Here is an 18,489-nt window from a genome sequence, read left to right as displayed (position 1 = left end):
AAAGTTTCTGCGGATGAGCGAAGGAGCCAGTGGCGGAGCAATGATGATAGACACGATGATGACTACCGACAGTGCCAACACACAGCAGCAACAGTAACGAAAACTGACACCAGCCGTTGGTTGCAAGAATTCTCAAGTCCTGCCACACTTTTTATGTGCAACTATTTTGCATATGTGAAGGTGGAGGGCCCAAAACGTGAGGTTACGAGAGTCACGGTGGGCGGTTAGGCCAAAAGGGGAAGGCAGATTCACACACACATCCCTGTGCCTGACGAAAGTTGATATCGACGCCATCCCTTTGAGATCCATTAAAGCGGCAGCAGGCTCCATATCCATCTTCTGGCTCGTAAACAGATATGGGGATGGCTATATCTGCGTGGTGTGGCTCCCGCCTGATAAGCCACTGCAGTGATGTGATGGATAAAAATGAGGAAAAAACAGCTCCTGTTTACGCTCTCTGCTCGTGCAGAATCGCAGCAAATAGCTTTGACATTGAGTTAAGGCGAAGCCATTTAAACGAAAATGTTTTGCTTTAAGACAGCGCATTTGGCCGGATTGAGCTGCCCACATTAAAACTTATTAGCAATTTAATGCACGACTAGACAACGTCCAGATTTCCCACCCCCGCCAGGGGAATTACTTTAGCACTGCACGATTTTGTGGCGAGTTTCACTGACGCCAGACATTGTAATGGCCAAAATGCAGAGAGAGATTGGCAGGAGTGGCGCAGTGGCCCTCGGCCATAAAATTGTTAAAAACATCCTGCTGACCTCGCTACAATCGCCACAGGCATATTGGTTTCAGCGTAATGTGCTTGAACTTATAGTTACTATAGTAAAAAACTAATAACCTTTGTTAAGACTAAGCTATAAATATTCATGGTTAGTGATATGAGAGATTAAGAATTTATTAAATATTAGAAAAATGAGAAAACAAAAAATAAACATTTTCTTTAGTCCATTTTTTAAGTAACTAGCTTGAAATGTTATGAAAATTTGTAAGAACAGGAGTTGACTGTCAGCTGTAGTCGACATCCTCAACTATCAGATACCCATTACTAGCGGGAAATCTTAAACACTTTTTTTTTGACATATCAATAGAAAATGTAAAGAAAACTTGTATACGCAATAAAAAATATTCCAAAAACATTTAAACATGATTGAAAGAATAATAAATCAGTAATTCGCTTAGGACCACATAAGCCAGCTCATTTATCTTGATATAAAAACACATCCAAAGCCAATTTGTGAAAAAAAGTTTTATTAAAACTGACTTAACTGCACTTGTACGTTGGGGGATTACCAAAAATTGTCCCCTTAACTCCCCGGAAGTAACCATAACCCTCGATTCCAAATAAACCTCTGGTGTTTTCGTGTTCAATGGTGCAACAAGCTGGCTGGAAAAAACATGGGCATCAGTTTCCGTCTGGTTGCCGGCGTCATCTGCTGTCTGCTGACGCCACTGAATCTCTGAACTGAATCTGTCCCCGAGAATTCGTTTCCCCCAGGGAAAGCTCCATTGCACCCCAACCATTGTCACCCCGTCTGCAGCATGTCTGAGCATCTAATTTAAAATTATGCAACTACTTTTATTTTTCCATTTTTTTTTTTTACTGGTTTTTTGCAATTTTTGCTCTCGCTGGCCGAACGTGGCACTCATTTACTAGCTGTTTGGTGGGCAGTGTTTTGGGGTCATGCGTTGCAAGGCCCCCGAACAACATTCATAAATCATTGGCAGGGGTGGGGAAAGAGAGGAGAGCAGTTGTTGTTTTTCTACTCATCATTATCACTGGCAAGCTGCTATCGAAAGCCCCCAGGAAAACCCCTTTTTCGCAGAAAACGCCAGAGCAGCGTTGCACTGAAAACACATTAATCAATTCCGACCGACTTGCGGACCAGCCAGACCGCCATGCATATACATATATTCATTGTGTAGAGTGGATCGTGGAAAGTCGGGAAAACAAGGACAAAATGAAACCGTTACACGCTCAGCGAGCGCAACAACACGGAAAAAAGGAAATCATAAAAACTACTCGTAACTTTCCATAATGTGCAACGCGCGTGAAAATTCGTCCTTAGCCCTGCGCGAAAAAAACGCGAGTAAGTCGCAGTGAAAACCGAAAAACATAACCAAAAAAAAAAGGTTGGCTGTGTAAAAAGGCCAAAAACATGAGGATAAATTGTTTACGCTGCAAATATTTATGATTTCCACTGGTCGAAGGATAGTCCGCATCGCGAGAATTTATTCCAATGTTCGAATACGACGGCTATATAGTATATATATAGTATATACTCGTATACGCAGCGATAAATATTTGCCCATAAATTTGGCGTGTAATCGGGCAGCGAGGCGTGTGGAAATTCGTTTGCCGCAGGCATTTGAATATTTTAAATTATTTCACTGATGCACCTTGATTGTTAATCTCTATGCGGAGAATTAATTAAATATTAAATTGTTCCAAGGCGACTAGATCATGGCAAATAATTTTCAATTTGTGTGCAAATAAGGTGTTAAATAGTGGACACAAGAAAATTAATATGTTGAAGTGTATTCATTTGCTTATATCTAATGACCACTGTACTCCAGTACGGTTATAAAGAATAGCAGTCAAAACATTGTAACACTTGGTTGCAATACGCATATTTTTTATTAAACAGGAACACTCAATGCCTAGACAAAGGGTCCCACCAAGACAAATTTCAAAGAGAATAAAAATAAACGCAGGACTTCAGTTCAAGTGGTATATGATCCTCTATTTATAAAGATGTATTTAATACAGATTCATTCAATATAAAACCAGAGCAAAAAGTAAAGAATCAAAACTTGCAAAAGATCTTTGGATTACAACGATGATTGACTGCATAATACAAAGTAATATGTAATAATTATTACAGAAATAGTATATCCCAAATGTATGTCCCAAAACTGAAAATATTTTTATCGCACTTAACATTTAACTAAAATATAAGGCAATATATATGTACAATACTAAGAAACTCTTGCATTTCTTGAATTTTTTGCAGACACAACAGTAATGACATTGAAATGGCGCCAGAAATACAAAAGCAGAAAAAGGCCAAAGAAACTAAGACAACGAATAATTGCAACAAACACTGCCCCAGCAAAAGCAACAACAACACCAAACCATAAAGCAACAACAAAAGCAACCAGCAGACTGAGAGAAACAAGATGCAAACTGAGGAGGCACAAGAAATGTCTGCCAAGTGAACGACACAGAAATGTAGCTAAAATGCTGCTGAAAGTGTCGACACAATGTCGCGCAATTAAAGCAACCGAAACACCAGCAACATCCACAATGACTTCCAGCTGCAGCGCCCATTGTCAGTCGCAACAGCAGCAGCAGCATCAGCAGTCGCAACATCAACAGCGGCGACATCCACTTCCGGCGACGCTGACGCTGCTCCTCTGCCTGGGAATCAGTTTGGGCATGGCTGCCACAGCAGCAGCCGCCGGCGGAGGCGGGAGTGGTGGCGGAGGAGGTGGCGGAGGCGGAGCTGCACCCGGTTCCGGATCCGGAGCAGCTGTCTTCCCATCCAGCTCTAGCTCCATCTCGAGCTCCTTGGGGCCGGGCAAACCTGCCAATTTGCAACTGGCACCCGGCTCCTCCTCGACGGGCTGTTCCCTCGCCGAATTCAGCTGCTCCAACGGAAGATGCGTGCCACTCAGCAAGTACTGCAACAATCTAAACGACTGCGGCGACGGGAGTGACGAGCCGCGATTTTGTACACGTAAGTAGCGCCAAATCTTTAAACCAAAATTTAAAGGCATAATCGAGGAAATGAACTCCATATAGAAAAAGTATTCTTTTCTTTCAGTGAACTTTTTATTGCAACATATAAAGATTTCATATCATATATTCCTACAAGAAATGTTGAACAAATATTTTCAATATACTTAAGCATATTTTTTTGACAGTGTAGCAGGGGTGAAAGGTTGAGTAATGAAGCGAAGGCACCATAACAATGTGTCGAAGGTAATTATGTAAAGCGGAGCATAATGAGAGGCAACCCGAAACGGCCTGCGAAAGTATTGTTTGTTCAATTTACCAGGCAATCGATGGTTGAAGAGTGAGTAATTGAAAGAGTCGGGTACATCGACTATGGAATGAGGCTTACATACTTTCTTGCTCGATTTAAATTTAAGTTAAATCACAGACATTAAAGTCTTCTACAGTGCTGTCTAGATCTTTTACTTTTAGCAAAGCTATATCTACTTAATTTGGCTTTCGTTTTAATACGTATACGCCATGTCGACCATTTCGTTTTTTATACTCCCGCCTGGCATTTTATTGCGTATACGCACCATTGTCAATTGTTTCCATGCTTCTTTGGAGCCCAAGGCTGAAAGTATCATGAGAATACCCTCATACCGTGCAGTATTAAGCGAATAAGGTCTGAGATCCCCCGCCAAATCGATTGGCGTAGCCCTCAATGGCTTCCGCCCGCTATTCTCGTGGAGGAGAGGCAGGTACGAGCCTGGAAGCATTCAAGCTTGTCAAACCCCATGACCGTCCGGCAATCATCTCCCTCCACTGCATTCATTCACTGGCCGCTCTTGTAAACACGGCCTTCATGTGTAAATGTAATTAAGCACTCCCCACTCGCACATGGAGCACCACACTGATTGGCAACCATCCCGATGAGCCACCCACTCTACTCCCCATTGGCCCTCATAATGGCGGCGAAGTGAACTTCTCACTTTTGCCAATTGGCTGCCAGCAAGCCCCATCATTTTCATCCCACTGCTTCTTCCGGGAAGTCCTGCTCCTACTCCTGCCTGCTGCTGTTCCAGCTGCTGCAGGGCGCGCCATGTCAAGCCTTGATGAATTTAATTAAGTATTTTTCAATGACATTCAATGAGACGGGTGCCCAAAGTGGGCGGCAATCGCTGTGTTGAACAGGGACAGCGACAACTCGTGGCGTTTTTAATTGAACAACGAGCTTATCGACTGGGTCACATATATTTGCACTTGTTTGTTGAAGCCAAATGGGAAAAAGGGAAGTCTCATCTTATATGTGCATATACCCAAATACTCGTGAGACAAGCGTATACTTTGGTTGAAAATTGGTTGAAAAATGTTTCCGATTCTTCAAAAAATTTATATATTCTTTATCACAATCATTAGCGAAATTGACCTGGTCGTGTCCGTTTGTGTGAACTATAAAAACTAGAGTGCATAGACTCTAGTGATGCTTAGAGTGAGACTAAGCATCCATATTTTAGTGACGCAGACCACCATACCCCCTCCTAAAACTGTCACCTGTTTGTCGAGGAACTCCCTTGTTTTATTTAGAAACTGTTCTAAAACTCTCACTAGATCCTTGACTCAAAGTTGCTAAAAACCACTTTCATAAGAAATAAATATTTGTTCAAACCCACAAAGTGCAAGTTAGGTGTCCTTGTAGATCTTTAAATAAATGATTTCTTAGCGAGATTGCTGATTAAATTCGTAATATTTCTTCATTATTGAGAAATTGAATATATAGAATTTATTACCTGATTTATTAAATAATAAATTCTGCTTTCATTTAATTAAGCCAAAATAGTTTTTCCGCAAAGCAAACAAAAACTCCGCGGCTGATTACCAAAAAGCTGAATTAATTGGTGCTGACTCTTATCTGCCACGTAAAAACTATAAATTAATGACTGTTGTCAGTGATTAGTTATCATTGCACCAACAATTATAGACACACCCCCGCCAAATGGAAAATGGCTTTCATGCATGTCAGACAGATTGACAGCATGATAGACTGACAAACTGGCAATCAGGCAGGCAATCAAACTAGAAGCACGCCTACAGCGAGCGAAATTGATTTCCCCAGCAATCCCATAATTATCTAATTGACTATTGATGGCTGAGCGCATAATAAATTTGATTGAATGCCCAGAGAGCAATTAGAGCACAACAACTACAACACTTGAGCAATTTATTCCGAATCGAATTATTTTATCCCGGGGGCTGTCTCTCCGTCCGATTCATATGCATTTTTAATAAAACTAATTGAAACGCCAGAGGAGAAGAGAATCGTACTGAAAGGAACCAAAAGAAATTGCCAATTTCTATGCAAACTACTTTTGCTATGACTCTCAGTTTATTTTCGGAGACAACTACAAAGGGCAGGACTTAATGCCATATATGCAAATCGCACAAGCATAAATCATTCCGGTTTGTGGTTATTCAATTATGAAAAGGATTTCCGAATTCGAATACGTAATCGAGTGAAAGCTGGAAAAAAGTTGCTGTATTTGCCATTCGCAAGGCGTAAACAATTCAATTGAAAAATTCTCTGAAACTTGCACTTGATAACAATTCCAATTCAAATGAAATTTAAGATTGCTTGTTTTGCCAGTCTTTAAGCTCAATCAACTTCATTTGTGCATAGAGTTTTATTATAAACAATATACTGAAGAACAACATTCCAATGGGAAATGGAAGAAAACTTAAGTAAAAAACTAAGTAGATTTATTTAAAAATATTTGAATGTAACATATATGCAATGAAGGAATCCGAAGTTAATGTTCAGTAAACTAAGTACTCAGACAAGAGCAATCTGAAACCAAATCAATGTAGTAAATCACATGTAGTCCTTAAGATAAAGTTGAATAAATTTACCACAAATTGTGAGGCAAACATTTTCAACCCTCCTCCGAAATGTGAATACATTAAAGGCTGAGTACCTTAAATTATTCACGTAAATGGATTAGTTTACTTTGCGTTTCAATCAGTTTGCATATAAAGTTAATGCTATGTTAATTTGATACTTTGTGTTAGCATCTGCCTTGGTCTGCCGATAATTTATGGCGTGACAAATGCCATTCCCCACGGCCAAGTCCTGGGTGATAATCGGGGCATCCCCTGCTCCCCTTTTTGGGGTTTTTGGGGAGGAATGTCAGTTGCGGTTGCCTGGCAGCGCGTGGAGCAAACAAACTAATTGCCGAACCATCGCTAATTGCATTTAATATATATATATATATACACTTGCAGGCTGCAATCGCACCTACTACGGAGACATTGGACAGACCTACTCCCTGGAGCTGCACCGCCCCAAACAGGATCGCGTGCCCTTCGTGTGCGTGCTCACCTTCACGGCGGCAGGTGGACAACACGGCGACGTGGTGCAGGTGAGTCAGATGCCACTATGACTTCAAAGTGACCCATAAATACTTTTAGTCAATAGGTCATATGGAACAATTCTTAAAGCTTTCCTTCACTTAGTACTTAGTTTATACTCTTAGTACTTTAAAATGTATGTAGATTCATGCTTATAGATAAATGCTTATAAATGGAAATACTGAAAATATTTTAATTGTTCGATCAAAAAAGAATCCACACTTTGTCGTAACACATAAACAAAATCGTGATAAATTTTATGGTTTTTGAATTTCTCTCAGTGCACCGAGGGTTGCTGAGGTGAAGGGGGAGGCCCTTCTGCATTCGCCATTGCCTTTCACATTTCATTTTGTAACGGGATAAACTACGCCATTAAAAGATAAGCACTAACAAAGGCGCTTGTAGGAGTGGTGATGGGGGGGGGGGGCTACGATTGGATGGTGGGCAGTGGGTTGCAGAGGCAATATTGATTTCAAAGCCACTCGCCGGAGCGTAGCAAATCCGGCAAAACACCCCTATTTTGGGGCAGGGGGCGGCGATGGAGAGCAAGTGCCGGCGCCTGTTAGTTATTACGCCACTTCACACCTCCAATTGGAATGAAGGATGCTGCAGGAGCCGATGGAGTGGGAGGAGCAGCGGAGGCAGCAAGGAGAAGCACCCGGCATCCAGCCAAAGCCTTCGGCATGCTCGAGTGCGTCCCAAGAGCATTCGGCACTGATATCGACTGAGCTACGAGCACTGACCGAAACTTTATTACTGACACCCTCCCTTCGGCACATCCGGCGAATATTTTATGCCCAGCAGAGCGACTAGACTAGATTCGGACGGCTGTATGCAATAGGGAGTCCTGCGAACGGTTCTCCTTCCAAATCGTTCATATAATAATTTAAAAAGGAACAGAAATTGCACACTAAGTTTTGTTCCTTCACCAGAAAACTTACAAATCCAAATCAATAGTTTGATATTTTATATAAAACCATTCCAAAAAGTATTAATCATATTACATACATAATCATATGTTCCTCATTTGGTGTTGACATTTGACACTTGACATTTACTGTAATTCAATATTATTTTAATTAAGCAAGTCAGGAAGTACCTTTAATCAAATGGTCATTTGGGCACCACAGAGACCCACCCCACAACACGGCTCTTACGTTTATTGTGCGAATCGCCCTAGGTAACCCTGGACAGCTTCACGATTGGCAGGTTCACCTCATACGTACATGAGGGTTGTCCAGATGGATACATGCAGATAGCGGAGTCGGCACGGACGCCCATCGGCGGCATGTGGTGTGGCAGCTCCTGGGGACCAGTGCTCTTCTACAGCGAGACCCGCTCCCTGATATTCACCATCCGGCTGAACAGGTGCGTCCCGAGTCCGGTACATAATTAACTGACCCGATTCATGTCTATAAATACCATCCACAGACTGGCGAGGGATCAGAGTGGCTACAACTTCGACTTTCGCATCAGATACAAGGTTTTGTCCAGGGACAGTTCGGTGACCCGCTACGGGGGCATTAAGCTGGCAGGTGCGTGCGACCGCAGGGATTGGAGTCGATTCCAAGTCCAACCCTAATCCTCCTGTTTCTCTTCCCAGAGCTGGCCCAGTGGCACAACCGCAGTAGCTTTCTCAATCAGCAGCAGCAACAACAAGGCGCTCCCGGAATCCTCGAGGATTTTACCAACTCCAGTGGAGCCCGTTCGGACCGCTATGGCCAGGACTTTAGCCTTTTCAGCGCCTATGCCAACAACAAGACCTTCATGGCCTCACTGGAGAAATCCTTGGCCAAGGACGAGCAGAACTACACGGAGCCCAAGTACTATCTGGGTGAGTTAGGGAGAAAGGCTTAAATGACCTTTGGATTTTTTATTTTAAGACTGATTAAAACGAATGACATTTAGTCAGTGGATGAACCAGTACATACATACGTAGTTGTAAATCTTAACTAAATTTAAAGAAGTTCGCTTTGGAAAGGATATCTCTCCAAGAAACCTGCATCATAAAGTACTACTAATAAATGTTTCGTTTTAAAATCGTTATTAAGTTTCTTTAGAGATGAACAGCTACTTATAATTATTATAATAATAATTTTTATATATTTTTTAATATTATTAAAATAATATATTACACATTTAAGGAGACCAATAGTTAAATTTTAAAATTATTTTCCTCCACATGAGTATGCACTGGACATGTCCCCACAGCCGAATGTCCTTAATGGCTAATTGAATATTATTTCTGGCTGTGACATCTGCCTTCCGCTTTCCAGGTGACCTCATTCCCGGAACGTACTGCTCCAGGATCTTCAGCGACTGCGACAAGAAGCCGTGTCGCCTGCAGTCGCCCAACTTTCCGGGCATCTATCCGCGCAACCTCACCTGCTACTACGCAGTGCGACAGGTGAGCAGAGAATAATTAAAACGAAATTAAACTCCTGCCAGGCAGTCCAATGTTCAGGGGCTACAACCCGTGCCCAGCCATAAAGGTTAGGCACCTCCTACCAACACAGGACTTTACGGACTGGATTCTTCCTCCTGGGTCATAAAAATACACCCTGCCTTATTTTTATTCATGCCACAACAAAGTTCAAAAATCAAGGGGGCAAGGCAAAAAAAAAATTAAATGGCAATTTACATTCCAAAATAGAATGGGCTTTTATTATAATTAACTGGAGGAGCAGAGACTGCCGTCTGAAGCGTTCCCAGCCTCCTTGGCATTTTTAATATGTCTGCTCCTGTTCGTCGGCAATCCTCCTGGCAGGACGACTCGTTGCCATTGGCAATCAACTGTTAAAGGTCTCACATACTGTGGATGTCCTTTTAAAATTACAAATTGTTTACTGGCTCCCCTGCCTTTGTGTCATTGAACTTAATGCGGCTATATTTGGGAGTCACGTAGATCAACGTCATGGGCGAAATTGCGTATACAAAAGTAACTGCTTTTCAGGTTTTATTAAAGTAGCTTATAAATGAGAGTTTATAAACGAAGTATTACAAACAGGTTGCAATATAGTAAAAACAAAATGTTGTTATGCTTTACTGAAAGATTAAATATAAATGTCCGAATTTAAGCAGCTGTAATAAAAATAACTGATTTTTTTGTTATAAAAAATTTGCATAAAATGGATTAAAAAGGTTTCCTACAGTACATGCTAAGCATTTTAGTATTCTGTATTCAGCATTTTAGTATTTTAAATTTCAAACAATAGAAAATTAAAACAGTACCCGTAACTCAGCTAGTGGGATTGCGAACAAGAAATTACACAATATTTGTGAACAATCCATAAAAATGGCGAAAATCCATAAAGGCGAAAAATAGCAAAATTAAGATAAATCACAAACATTTTCAAAAATGCATAGCAGTTTAGGGCGCTAGCGTGGGCGTGTCTCTGGAATCTGCATGCTTAATCTCAAAACTTTAGTTCATACGAACAAACATACGGATGTGCCCAGATGGACTCTTGATTAAAAGTATATTTTGTTATATAATTGATATGGTCGGGAAAGCTGCCTTCTTATCTATCACATACCTTTCCACGAATATAGGATTCCCTTTTACTAACTTTTAACGCGCATAAATACTTTTTTACAATCGTTTTTCGTTCTCCATGCGTCCCATAAATTAGCCATTTGAGTTCAAATCCAATGTAAGGCTCAAGGATCAATCACCATTTACAACACCGACCAGAAAATTGCGCAATTTAAATGCTCCAATTAATCCTCCCATTCCGACTCCTATTCCGATCCCCACAAAAGGAATGGCGCTGTCAAACAAAACATTCTGTGCGCTGCGGCTCATTAATTTGCATTTAATTCTCCTGTCCACACAGCACGACGTGCCCCATGGCAAACACGCCCTGATTCTAGTCAAACAGCCCAAGGGCAATCTGGTCTGGATTTCCACCCAGGAAACGGCCGCGGCGAACAAAATGGCACCGCCACCGAGTGCCAGCGACAAGGATAAGAAATTCGAGCCGAGGCTGAAAACATGGAATGACTGCGACTACATTCAGGTAATTAAATCTGCCTTTAAATGCACTTTGCTCCTCCTTTTCTCTATCTATCTGTATCTGTATCTGGAGCTAAGTATATCTCGCCTTTATCCCGTATCTGTATCTGTATCTGCAAATGTCCCTGCGATGAACTCCTCTGTGTTTGCGTTTGCCAACTTTAACGAGGGAGTCCAGCATAAAAATTACTTCCTCTGTTGGCCAGTGGCCGGCAAACAGGGCCAATGGAAATATTCGGACGGAGTGGATGGGTGGGAAAACTGGTGGAAAAACTGCGCAAAAAACGACAAATTGAAAAAGAAATTAGCAAAAAGCTGAAATCAGTTGTTTGCACTCCCCTTTCCATTGCAACCGCACCCCTGCGGACTTTTCCCCTGATTTTCCACTGTCATAGCCCCGGCATTGTGTCTTCCGATGGCCATGTCCTCATCCGAGTACCAGGACGAAGTCCTCCGTCCGACATTGCCTTGAGCACTCGATAGGCTCCTCTGGCCAGTCGCGGAAGTGTTAATTTCGTGGCGTTTCTTTTTGTTTGTCTTCTAGCAGGCAGAGCGGGATGGAACTCATCCTGGACTTCTGTCCATGGAGCCTACAACTTAAAAGGGGCAACTTTTGCATGAGCTCTTAATGAGCGTTGTGTATGCAAAATGAAGCATTAATGGGGGATAAGCCGGCAAAATGTGAAATATGAAGGATACGAAGTGTGGAGATAAGCTGGCGAAAGGGATATGCTTGAAAAGAACGGCTCCAAGAGTAGATTTTAATAATGGCGCCATAATAATGTTAAAAATAAAGAGGCTTTGAAAAGGAAATACGTTTAACTGTGCCAAGAAACTTCTATGATTGCTATTCCCTTGACCGTTTTCATTTAGCTTAATTATTTTCTTAATACTCAAAGGAAAGCAAATAAAGTTATACTTGAAACTGGAAAAAGTTTTGAAAAATAAAGGAAATTTTAAAATACTACTGAGAGCAGAATTACTTGAATTCTTTCAACATTTTCTTAGGAGGTAGTATCTACTTAAGAAAATCCTTACAAACTTTCCCTTTTTAAAAATCACTTAGTTTCTCAAACTGCACCAAACTAGAAATTGCTATAAAATTCGCTAAATCTGAAGTACCTATAAATGTATGTATGTATTTTCTCCAATAGGAAAATGTAAAGCCCAAATGGAAATCCACGGTAATGCAAAACTAAAGAACATTTCTCGCTCAGTTCAGTTCAATGCGACTCAATTCAAAACTCATGTTGCCACCAATAAATTTTAGTCGTATATGTACATAGTTAGTGAGCACTTGACCTCTGGCACCCTACCACCCACCCACACTCCCTATTTCACTCTCTTTCTCTCTCTATTGATCCATCCCACTTATTAGCAACAATTATTTGCCATCTTTCGCTGTTCAAGAACAATTAATCAAGATAAATGTATGCACTGCCCCCTGGAAGCCCTCAAACCAACAACAAATCAAAATGATCTGGGTAAATCGACATCTATGGAATATCTATAGACTAGATAATATATTCATTAGCACACACGCGAGGGGAGGAATCTGTCATTGGATTTATATTAATGAACACTTGGCACGCACATCATAAATCGCACACAAAGGAGGTTTGCGTTCTGAGGTCTGGGGTCTGAGGACACCGAGACCGAGGACATCAAGGACATTAGTGGACGAACGTGCCTGGGTCCCATGTAAATAATTGCCCCGGGCATTCATCATACAGAAAAGCAGAAGAGCCAAGGATGCCACTCCTGATGGATTTCCCACTTCCGGGCTCCATTCAGAGCGCTTTAAGTTGATCCGCCGCAGCGGTCAAAGACATTCCATCCCCCTACACACCATCTGCCATCCAAAAGTGGCGGATGGGGATGGGGGAATCCCCAGTAAAACGTTTTGACGATTTCCGTGTCGAGGAATTTTGCTTTTAGTTGCCCATTTAGTCATCAGCAACTATTCAATTTAGCTTCGCAACAAAATCCCAGCAGGATAAGGAAGGGGAGGATGACCCCTGTGCTCCAGATCCCCACAGTAATTCCCCCATTAAATGCTCGTTCTGGCAGCAAGCCGTGCCAATGCCTGCCTCCTAACCCGTAGACCAAGAGGGCTAACCCCTTTACTTTTTGCTTATTCAGTTGGAAAGCAATCCGCTCGGACGTTAGCGCCATTTGCAAGGATTGCAGGATCCTGGGCCGGCCTGCACTCTGCCTACACATTGTCCTGCTTCTGCCATTCCCACCTAGTTTTTTTCCAACTTTTTGTCTCGCGCTCTTAAGCCAAAATGTCCAAAAGTGCTGGCCATTTTGGTGCGGCATGTGTGAATAATCGCCGGATGCGAAAGCCTCGCTGCCTGTGATTCACGAAAGGAATGGGACACTGGGCAATAGAACGAAAGTACACACATGAAAAAAATTCCATTCGAATGGAATTAAAAATGTTAAAAATGTTCTGCATTATAGAATTGCATATAAATAATTCAGTCAAATGGTGTCAGTCAAACGGTGCTTGCAGTGTTATTTCAAAATGCATTGGATGCACATAAAATCCCTAATTAAATGAAATCACCCAAAAATGTGTACATCATATTAAAACCGACGATTTTTCTCTGGCCTATATATATAGACCAAAAAGTAAGGAGCACCATAAGGGAAAATACGAGTATGTATCCCCCATATGTGTCTCCACTAATTTGTACAAATGCCGCGCTTTCAATAAATTTGCGGTCACAAATTACCTGGACCACATTCACGGGTGTGCGGACTGTGGTTCTGACCCGGAATCTGGTCTGCGGTCTCGGGCATAGTTTAAATTTTCGGCCAGCTGCACAAACAAGGACGACCCGGAAACAGAAACCTCAGCTAAATTAATGCAAAAAGTCGCCGGCCACAAAACTAATTTGTCATGCGTTGGCCAAAGGTAGGAAACGCCCCGTGGACGAGGACACGGCCCGAATGCCATTATACACCCACTCAGAATCCCCATTGGCAAGGCCAACTCAATTAAAATTCGCACAATTATGCGCCAAATGCCAAAGCGAGCACAAACCGCAAAATGAACAGTTCATGGGAGATGTGAAATCGGATATTACGCTGCTACCTACAGATTCAAAACCTTAATGAAGTAACTACTATATAGTTTCCTGAAGAAAGCGCAGTTCCAAGAACTGACTACTCCATATAACAATTCCTTTCCACAGACTATCTTTAGTAATCCTAAGCCCAAATAACTTTTTAATAATCAAAATTCAGCCCAACAATCTGTCAATTTTAGTAAAAGGGTAAAAAGAGCTCTCCGAACTTGAACCCTCCTCCGGTTAACCGCATAAACATGTTACTTCCATTTAAAGCCAACTTTAAATGGTCTCAAAATGCTCGACATTTAGTGCGCATCAAGTGTCGGACACATCAAAGCCATTGTGCTCAACTACTTAGGCCAGCTCCAAGTCCTTCTTACATTTCCCAGAATTTCCCCAGACTAACATACCGCACCATTACTTGCCATCGTTCCTGGCAAGCGGAATGTAACCAAAAATCACGTATACGTACAGTAGCCATTAAGTAATACGAGAGATGCTGCACTTTGGGTCCACTTCTTTACAGCAATTACCGTCCCTTTGCACTCAGTTCGACCCGATCCCACCCCACCATATCGCCCGCTTTTTGGCCACACTCGGCCTTTAACTTCCATCACTACACTTAGAAAAACAAGTATCACCTTTATGCGTCACACTGATCACCTTTGCAATGTTAAAACAGCTCTTTCTTAGATAAGATTTGCTATTAAGCAAACTTCAACTTAAATAGGATCTGCTGTTCTTAAACAAAACCTTGCAGTTTAATACAATTTAGATAGTGTTCTTCCCTGTGTAGTTAGTTAGTGCCACCCACATGGTGAAATCAACAAGCACCACCCACATTTGTCACCGACTCACTCATTTCGCTCTCTCCTCACCCACTCTGTTCTCCTTCTTTTTCGCCCTGCTCTCTTTCTCGTTCTCCTCTTGTCTCTCGATGTCCTTTCGCTACCCGCAGGACTACGTGACCGTGTACGACGGCTACACCACACGTGACCCCATCATATTGAAGTTCTGCGGCGGTGGTCAGGCGGTGCCGGCGGCCGTTTCCAGCGGCCCGGAGCTTTTGGTCGAGTTCAGCACGTCGCCGTTTGGCACCTTCACCGGCACCTCGTCGCAGGTACTGCCGCTCTACGGATTCCAGCTGGAGGTGAGTGGGTCACCGGTCGCCAAATGGCAAGGCACTCATCTGGGGAAAATGCTTGACTTTGTTTTTCCCCTTGGCAGGTCGAAGTTCAATTCGTGGACCTCCAGAGTCCCACGTACTCGAAAAACAAGAAACCCTGCGAGTTTTGGATTCGCGGTGCAGGTCGTGGCATCCTCGAGAGTCCCAAGCATTCGCTGGCTCCGAATTCCACGTGCCTGTATCACCTCCAAGGACTGGGCGTCTTCAAGACCTTTGACCACCTGAGTTTGTCGCGCAGGACGAGCAGTCAGTCGGGGATGCATCAGCCGCTCTCCCGGTTCAAGGTGTGGATTTCTGTTCTGAAGTTCAACTTGGATCCGGAGTTTGGCCAGATAGATGAGACATCTGTGGGCGCCATTGGTGTGCTGCAGACGCAGGAGGATTGCAGCGGAATGCTGCGCATCTGGGATGGAACTCTAAGGGATGCACCCGTTTGCAAGGACTTTAACTGGTAGGTGGTGATTCATTTTAGACACAAAGGAAACACACTAATTTCAAATTTGTATAGTGCCACCGAGACGAGTAGTTATAACACCTTGGGTCACTACACCCATAACTCCACAAGTGTGATTGCCAGATTTTGTCGGGGCACAATCCCACGCACCTGTGATCGATCCAACATAAACGAGACCTACGCAAGACCCTGCACCATCTCGGAGAGCTATGTGTCCAGCAGCGATGCCATTACGCTCGAGCTACGCAACACGGAATCCACAGTATTAAGGTAGGGTTTCTTTTGAAGTAAATGTCCAAATCAATGGTAACCCTCTTTTTTAGACCACTGGATTTCAAGCTGAAGTACGAGTTCATTGACTTGCACCAGGATGGTTTGCCTTGGGGTGGTGGGGAGCACGATTGCAACCGGAAGTTCCTTAGCAGCATGATGGATCGCAAGGATCCTGCCATCTTCCGCAGTGTGCGCAACATATTCCTATTTGGAAGAGGAGGAACTAGGAACCTGAAGTGCATCTACAAATTCGAGGCACAGCGAGGCGAAAGGGTCAGAATCAAGATGAGAAAAGTAACAACCACCAACAGACCTTGCTATTCACGTGTGGATGAGGACATTAATCGATCTTTTTGCTATGGCGATACCAATGTCCGAATTGAGGTAGGTACAACCCACGTTGTGCTTTCCATCCTAGTTATTAATAACTTTTACTTTAGATCTTTGAGCGACCCTACCACGATTCCATTTTACTTCATCGAGGCTGCATGTGCAACTCCTCTAACCAATCCCACCTGCCGTTGGAGTACACTTCCACAAGTCGCGATGTGGAGGTGCACTTCATCGCCCAAAACATGACCACCTTGGACGATCCAGATACGGTTAACTTCGAGGGAATGTTTGAGTTCGTCAAGGCTCCAACAAGCTGCAAGGATGGACGCAGGAAATTCGGACCAAGTGGCACTATAGATATGACCTTCGGAGACGTATGTAGATCCGTAAGCTTTAGAAGACACAAATAACATTCTTATATATATCAGGTGGAGTGCCGCTCGAGACCCTGGCTCATTGAGCCTTCTAATGGCAATAAGTTTCTGTACGTCCGACTGAAGGCCATATTCTTGAGCAAACACAATCCCACGCAGACACTGAACGCGACCTATGTGCAGACAGATACTTGGAGATGTGAGACCAAGTCCAGAGCTGTGCTAACCACGTCGGAGGGTAGGCTATAAGATGTTCCATTATTCGTCCAGGTCTACAATCCGTACTTCCCTTAGGTCTAACAATTGTGGCTTGTCCACTGAGTCCTGACTCGAATGCCTACGAATTTGTGGAGATCTTTAGTTCCGGTTGGAACGAAAGGCCCAATTTTGCGCTTGTCAATCGATCCCGAGCCATCAGCGTCGAGTTCCTGCGTCCTGGCAACGGGGAGTACTCCTTCAACTGGATGGAACTGATTCCCAGGCCCACACTTAGCATGGCGGGTAAGCTTAATAGATGATCTCGAGTCAAATGGTCTTCTAATGGATCCAATCTCGCAGAGGACTGCCAGTTTAAGTGTGCCGAATTGGGTGCCTGTGTAAATGCCAGTGTTTGGTGTGATGGCGTAGTCCACTGTCCTTCCGGGGACGATGAGACCTTCCTGCAGTGTTCAGCCTTGATGAAACTGCCCGCCGAGATCCTGGCCACGCTCTGCCTGATCTTTGTGCTCTCGTGTTGTGCTTTCGCTGCCTTTGCCTACAAGTATGTGATCTAATACAGTGCATGTCAACTAATTGACAAATTTATTATATTACCACATCCGAAATAGGAAAATCAAACGCAAGCTGCGCGGCTCCTCGGTGCTGCAGACGCGACTCAAATCGCTGAGCTCGATGGACACGGCCGTTCTGGATGAAAAGGAGGTGATTTGCTGACAAAGCGACAATTCTGTACGTTACGTGGAGATCGATCGTGTGACCACGGTCTGATGCTCGACGACCAGTAACGTGCAGAATTGTGCCCCGGAACAGACACCAGTATCGCCACCACAAGTCAACCAAGAAACAGAAACTACAATTTCAACTGACGCGAATGCGAAACGCAACAATGAATCGATGAGAAAGAAAAAGGCAACTCTTTTTCGAAATCAAAACCGAACAACCAGAATCAAAATCGTTCGCCTGTTTTTTAAACTGCATTTATATGAGAGCGTATCCGCTACAGATCGCAGGATTTTGTTGATTCTATTTGTATTAATCTCTATTTTATAGATCGAAAGACTCAGATGACAAAGTGTTCCCCTGGTTTTTAGTGTCGCGCCATTTTATAAGCAATTTTCTAGGCCTAGGGTTTTTCGTATGTATTTTCGATATGATTTCCCAAACTCGACCCACAAAAATCAACACACTGTACATACTAACGATTGCGTAGCACAGGACGACGAGGACCAGAAATCGGACAGATCTGACCAGTTATAACTTCCACTATGTTCGTGTCCTTGGTTCTTACAGAGTACTCATAAACCTATGTAGATACAACTGTTTCCTAATAGCCTTTAAGTGTATCGTACTATGCTAATCGAAACCGACAGACAAGTGATGATCATCATCACGAGTTTAGATGGGGAAGAGTTAGTTTTTTTGG

The 18,489-nt window shown here is 43.0% G+C and overlaps 1 protein-coding gene and 1 non-coding gene across 4 annotated transcripts in view; one reads left to right on the top strand and one right to left on the bottom strand.

Moving 5' to 3' along the window:
• LOC6616371 overlaps positions 1 to 18,489 on the top strand; it is a 41,879-nt gene that overhangs the window by 22,525 nt on the left and 865 nt on the right. The window contains exons 1-18 of one of the 3 annotated variants that reach the window (XM_032719355.1): positions 2,033 to 2,099; positions 3,024 to 3,749; positions 7,007 to 7,143; positions 8,313 to 8,500; positions 8,564 to 8,667; positions 8,736 to 8,966; positions 9,409 to 9,539; positions 10,969 to 11,151; positions 12,302 to 12,331; positions 15,186 to 15,377; positions 15,455 to 15,864; positions 15,922 to 16,137; positions 16,191 to 16,524; positions 16,581 to 16,847; positions 16,902 to 17,085; positions 17,142 to 17,348; positions 17,406 to 17,607; positions 17,675 to 17,768. In XM_032719355.1, the coding sequence (XP_032575246.1) occupies positions 2,048 to 2,099; positions 3,024 to 3,749; positions 7,007 to 7,143; positions 8,313 to 8,500; positions 8,564 to 8,667; positions 8,736 to 8,966; positions 9,409 to 9,539; positions 10,969 to 11,151; positions 12,302 to 12,331; positions 15,186 to 15,377; positions 15,455 to 15,864; positions 15,922 to 16,137; positions 16,191 to 16,524; positions 16,581 to 16,847; positions 16,902 to 17,085; positions 17,142 to 17,348; positions 17,406 to 17,607; positions 17,675 to 17,768 (3,888 nt within the window). In that variant the 5' untranslated portion in view covers positions 2,033 to 2,047. Of the gene's footprint in view, positions 1 to 2,032; positions 2,100 to 3,023; positions 3,750 to 7,006; positions 7,144 to 8,312; positions 8,501 to 8,563; positions 8,668 to 8,735; positions 8,967 to 9,408; positions 9,540 to 10,968; positions 11,152 to 12,301; positions 12,332 to 15,185; positions 15,378 to 15,454; positions 15,865 to 15,921; positions 16,138 to 16,190; positions 16,525 to 16,580; positions 16,848 to 16,901; positions 17,086 to 17,141; positions 17,349 to 17,405; positions 17,608 to 17,674; positions 17,769 to 18,489 lie in introns of those variants that run through there. The other 2 variants (XM_002040695.2, XM_032719356.1) reach the window with 2 other exon arrangements.
• LOC116801321 lies at positions 2,654 to 2,718 on the bottom strand. Its single transcript, XR_004361957.1, has one exon. It is a non-coding gene; the product is annotated as a U7 small nuclear RNA (small nuclear RNA).

Source organism: Drosophila sechellia, chromosome 3L (assembly GCF_004382195.2).
Source record: "Drosophila sechellia strain sech25 chromosome 3L, ASM438219v1, whole genome shotgun sequence".
NCBI classification, from domain to species: Eukaryota; Metazoa; Arthropoda; class Insecta; order Diptera; family Drosophilidae; genus Drosophila; species Drosophila sechellia.
This window is presented reverse-complemented; position numbering and strand designations above follow the sequence as displayed.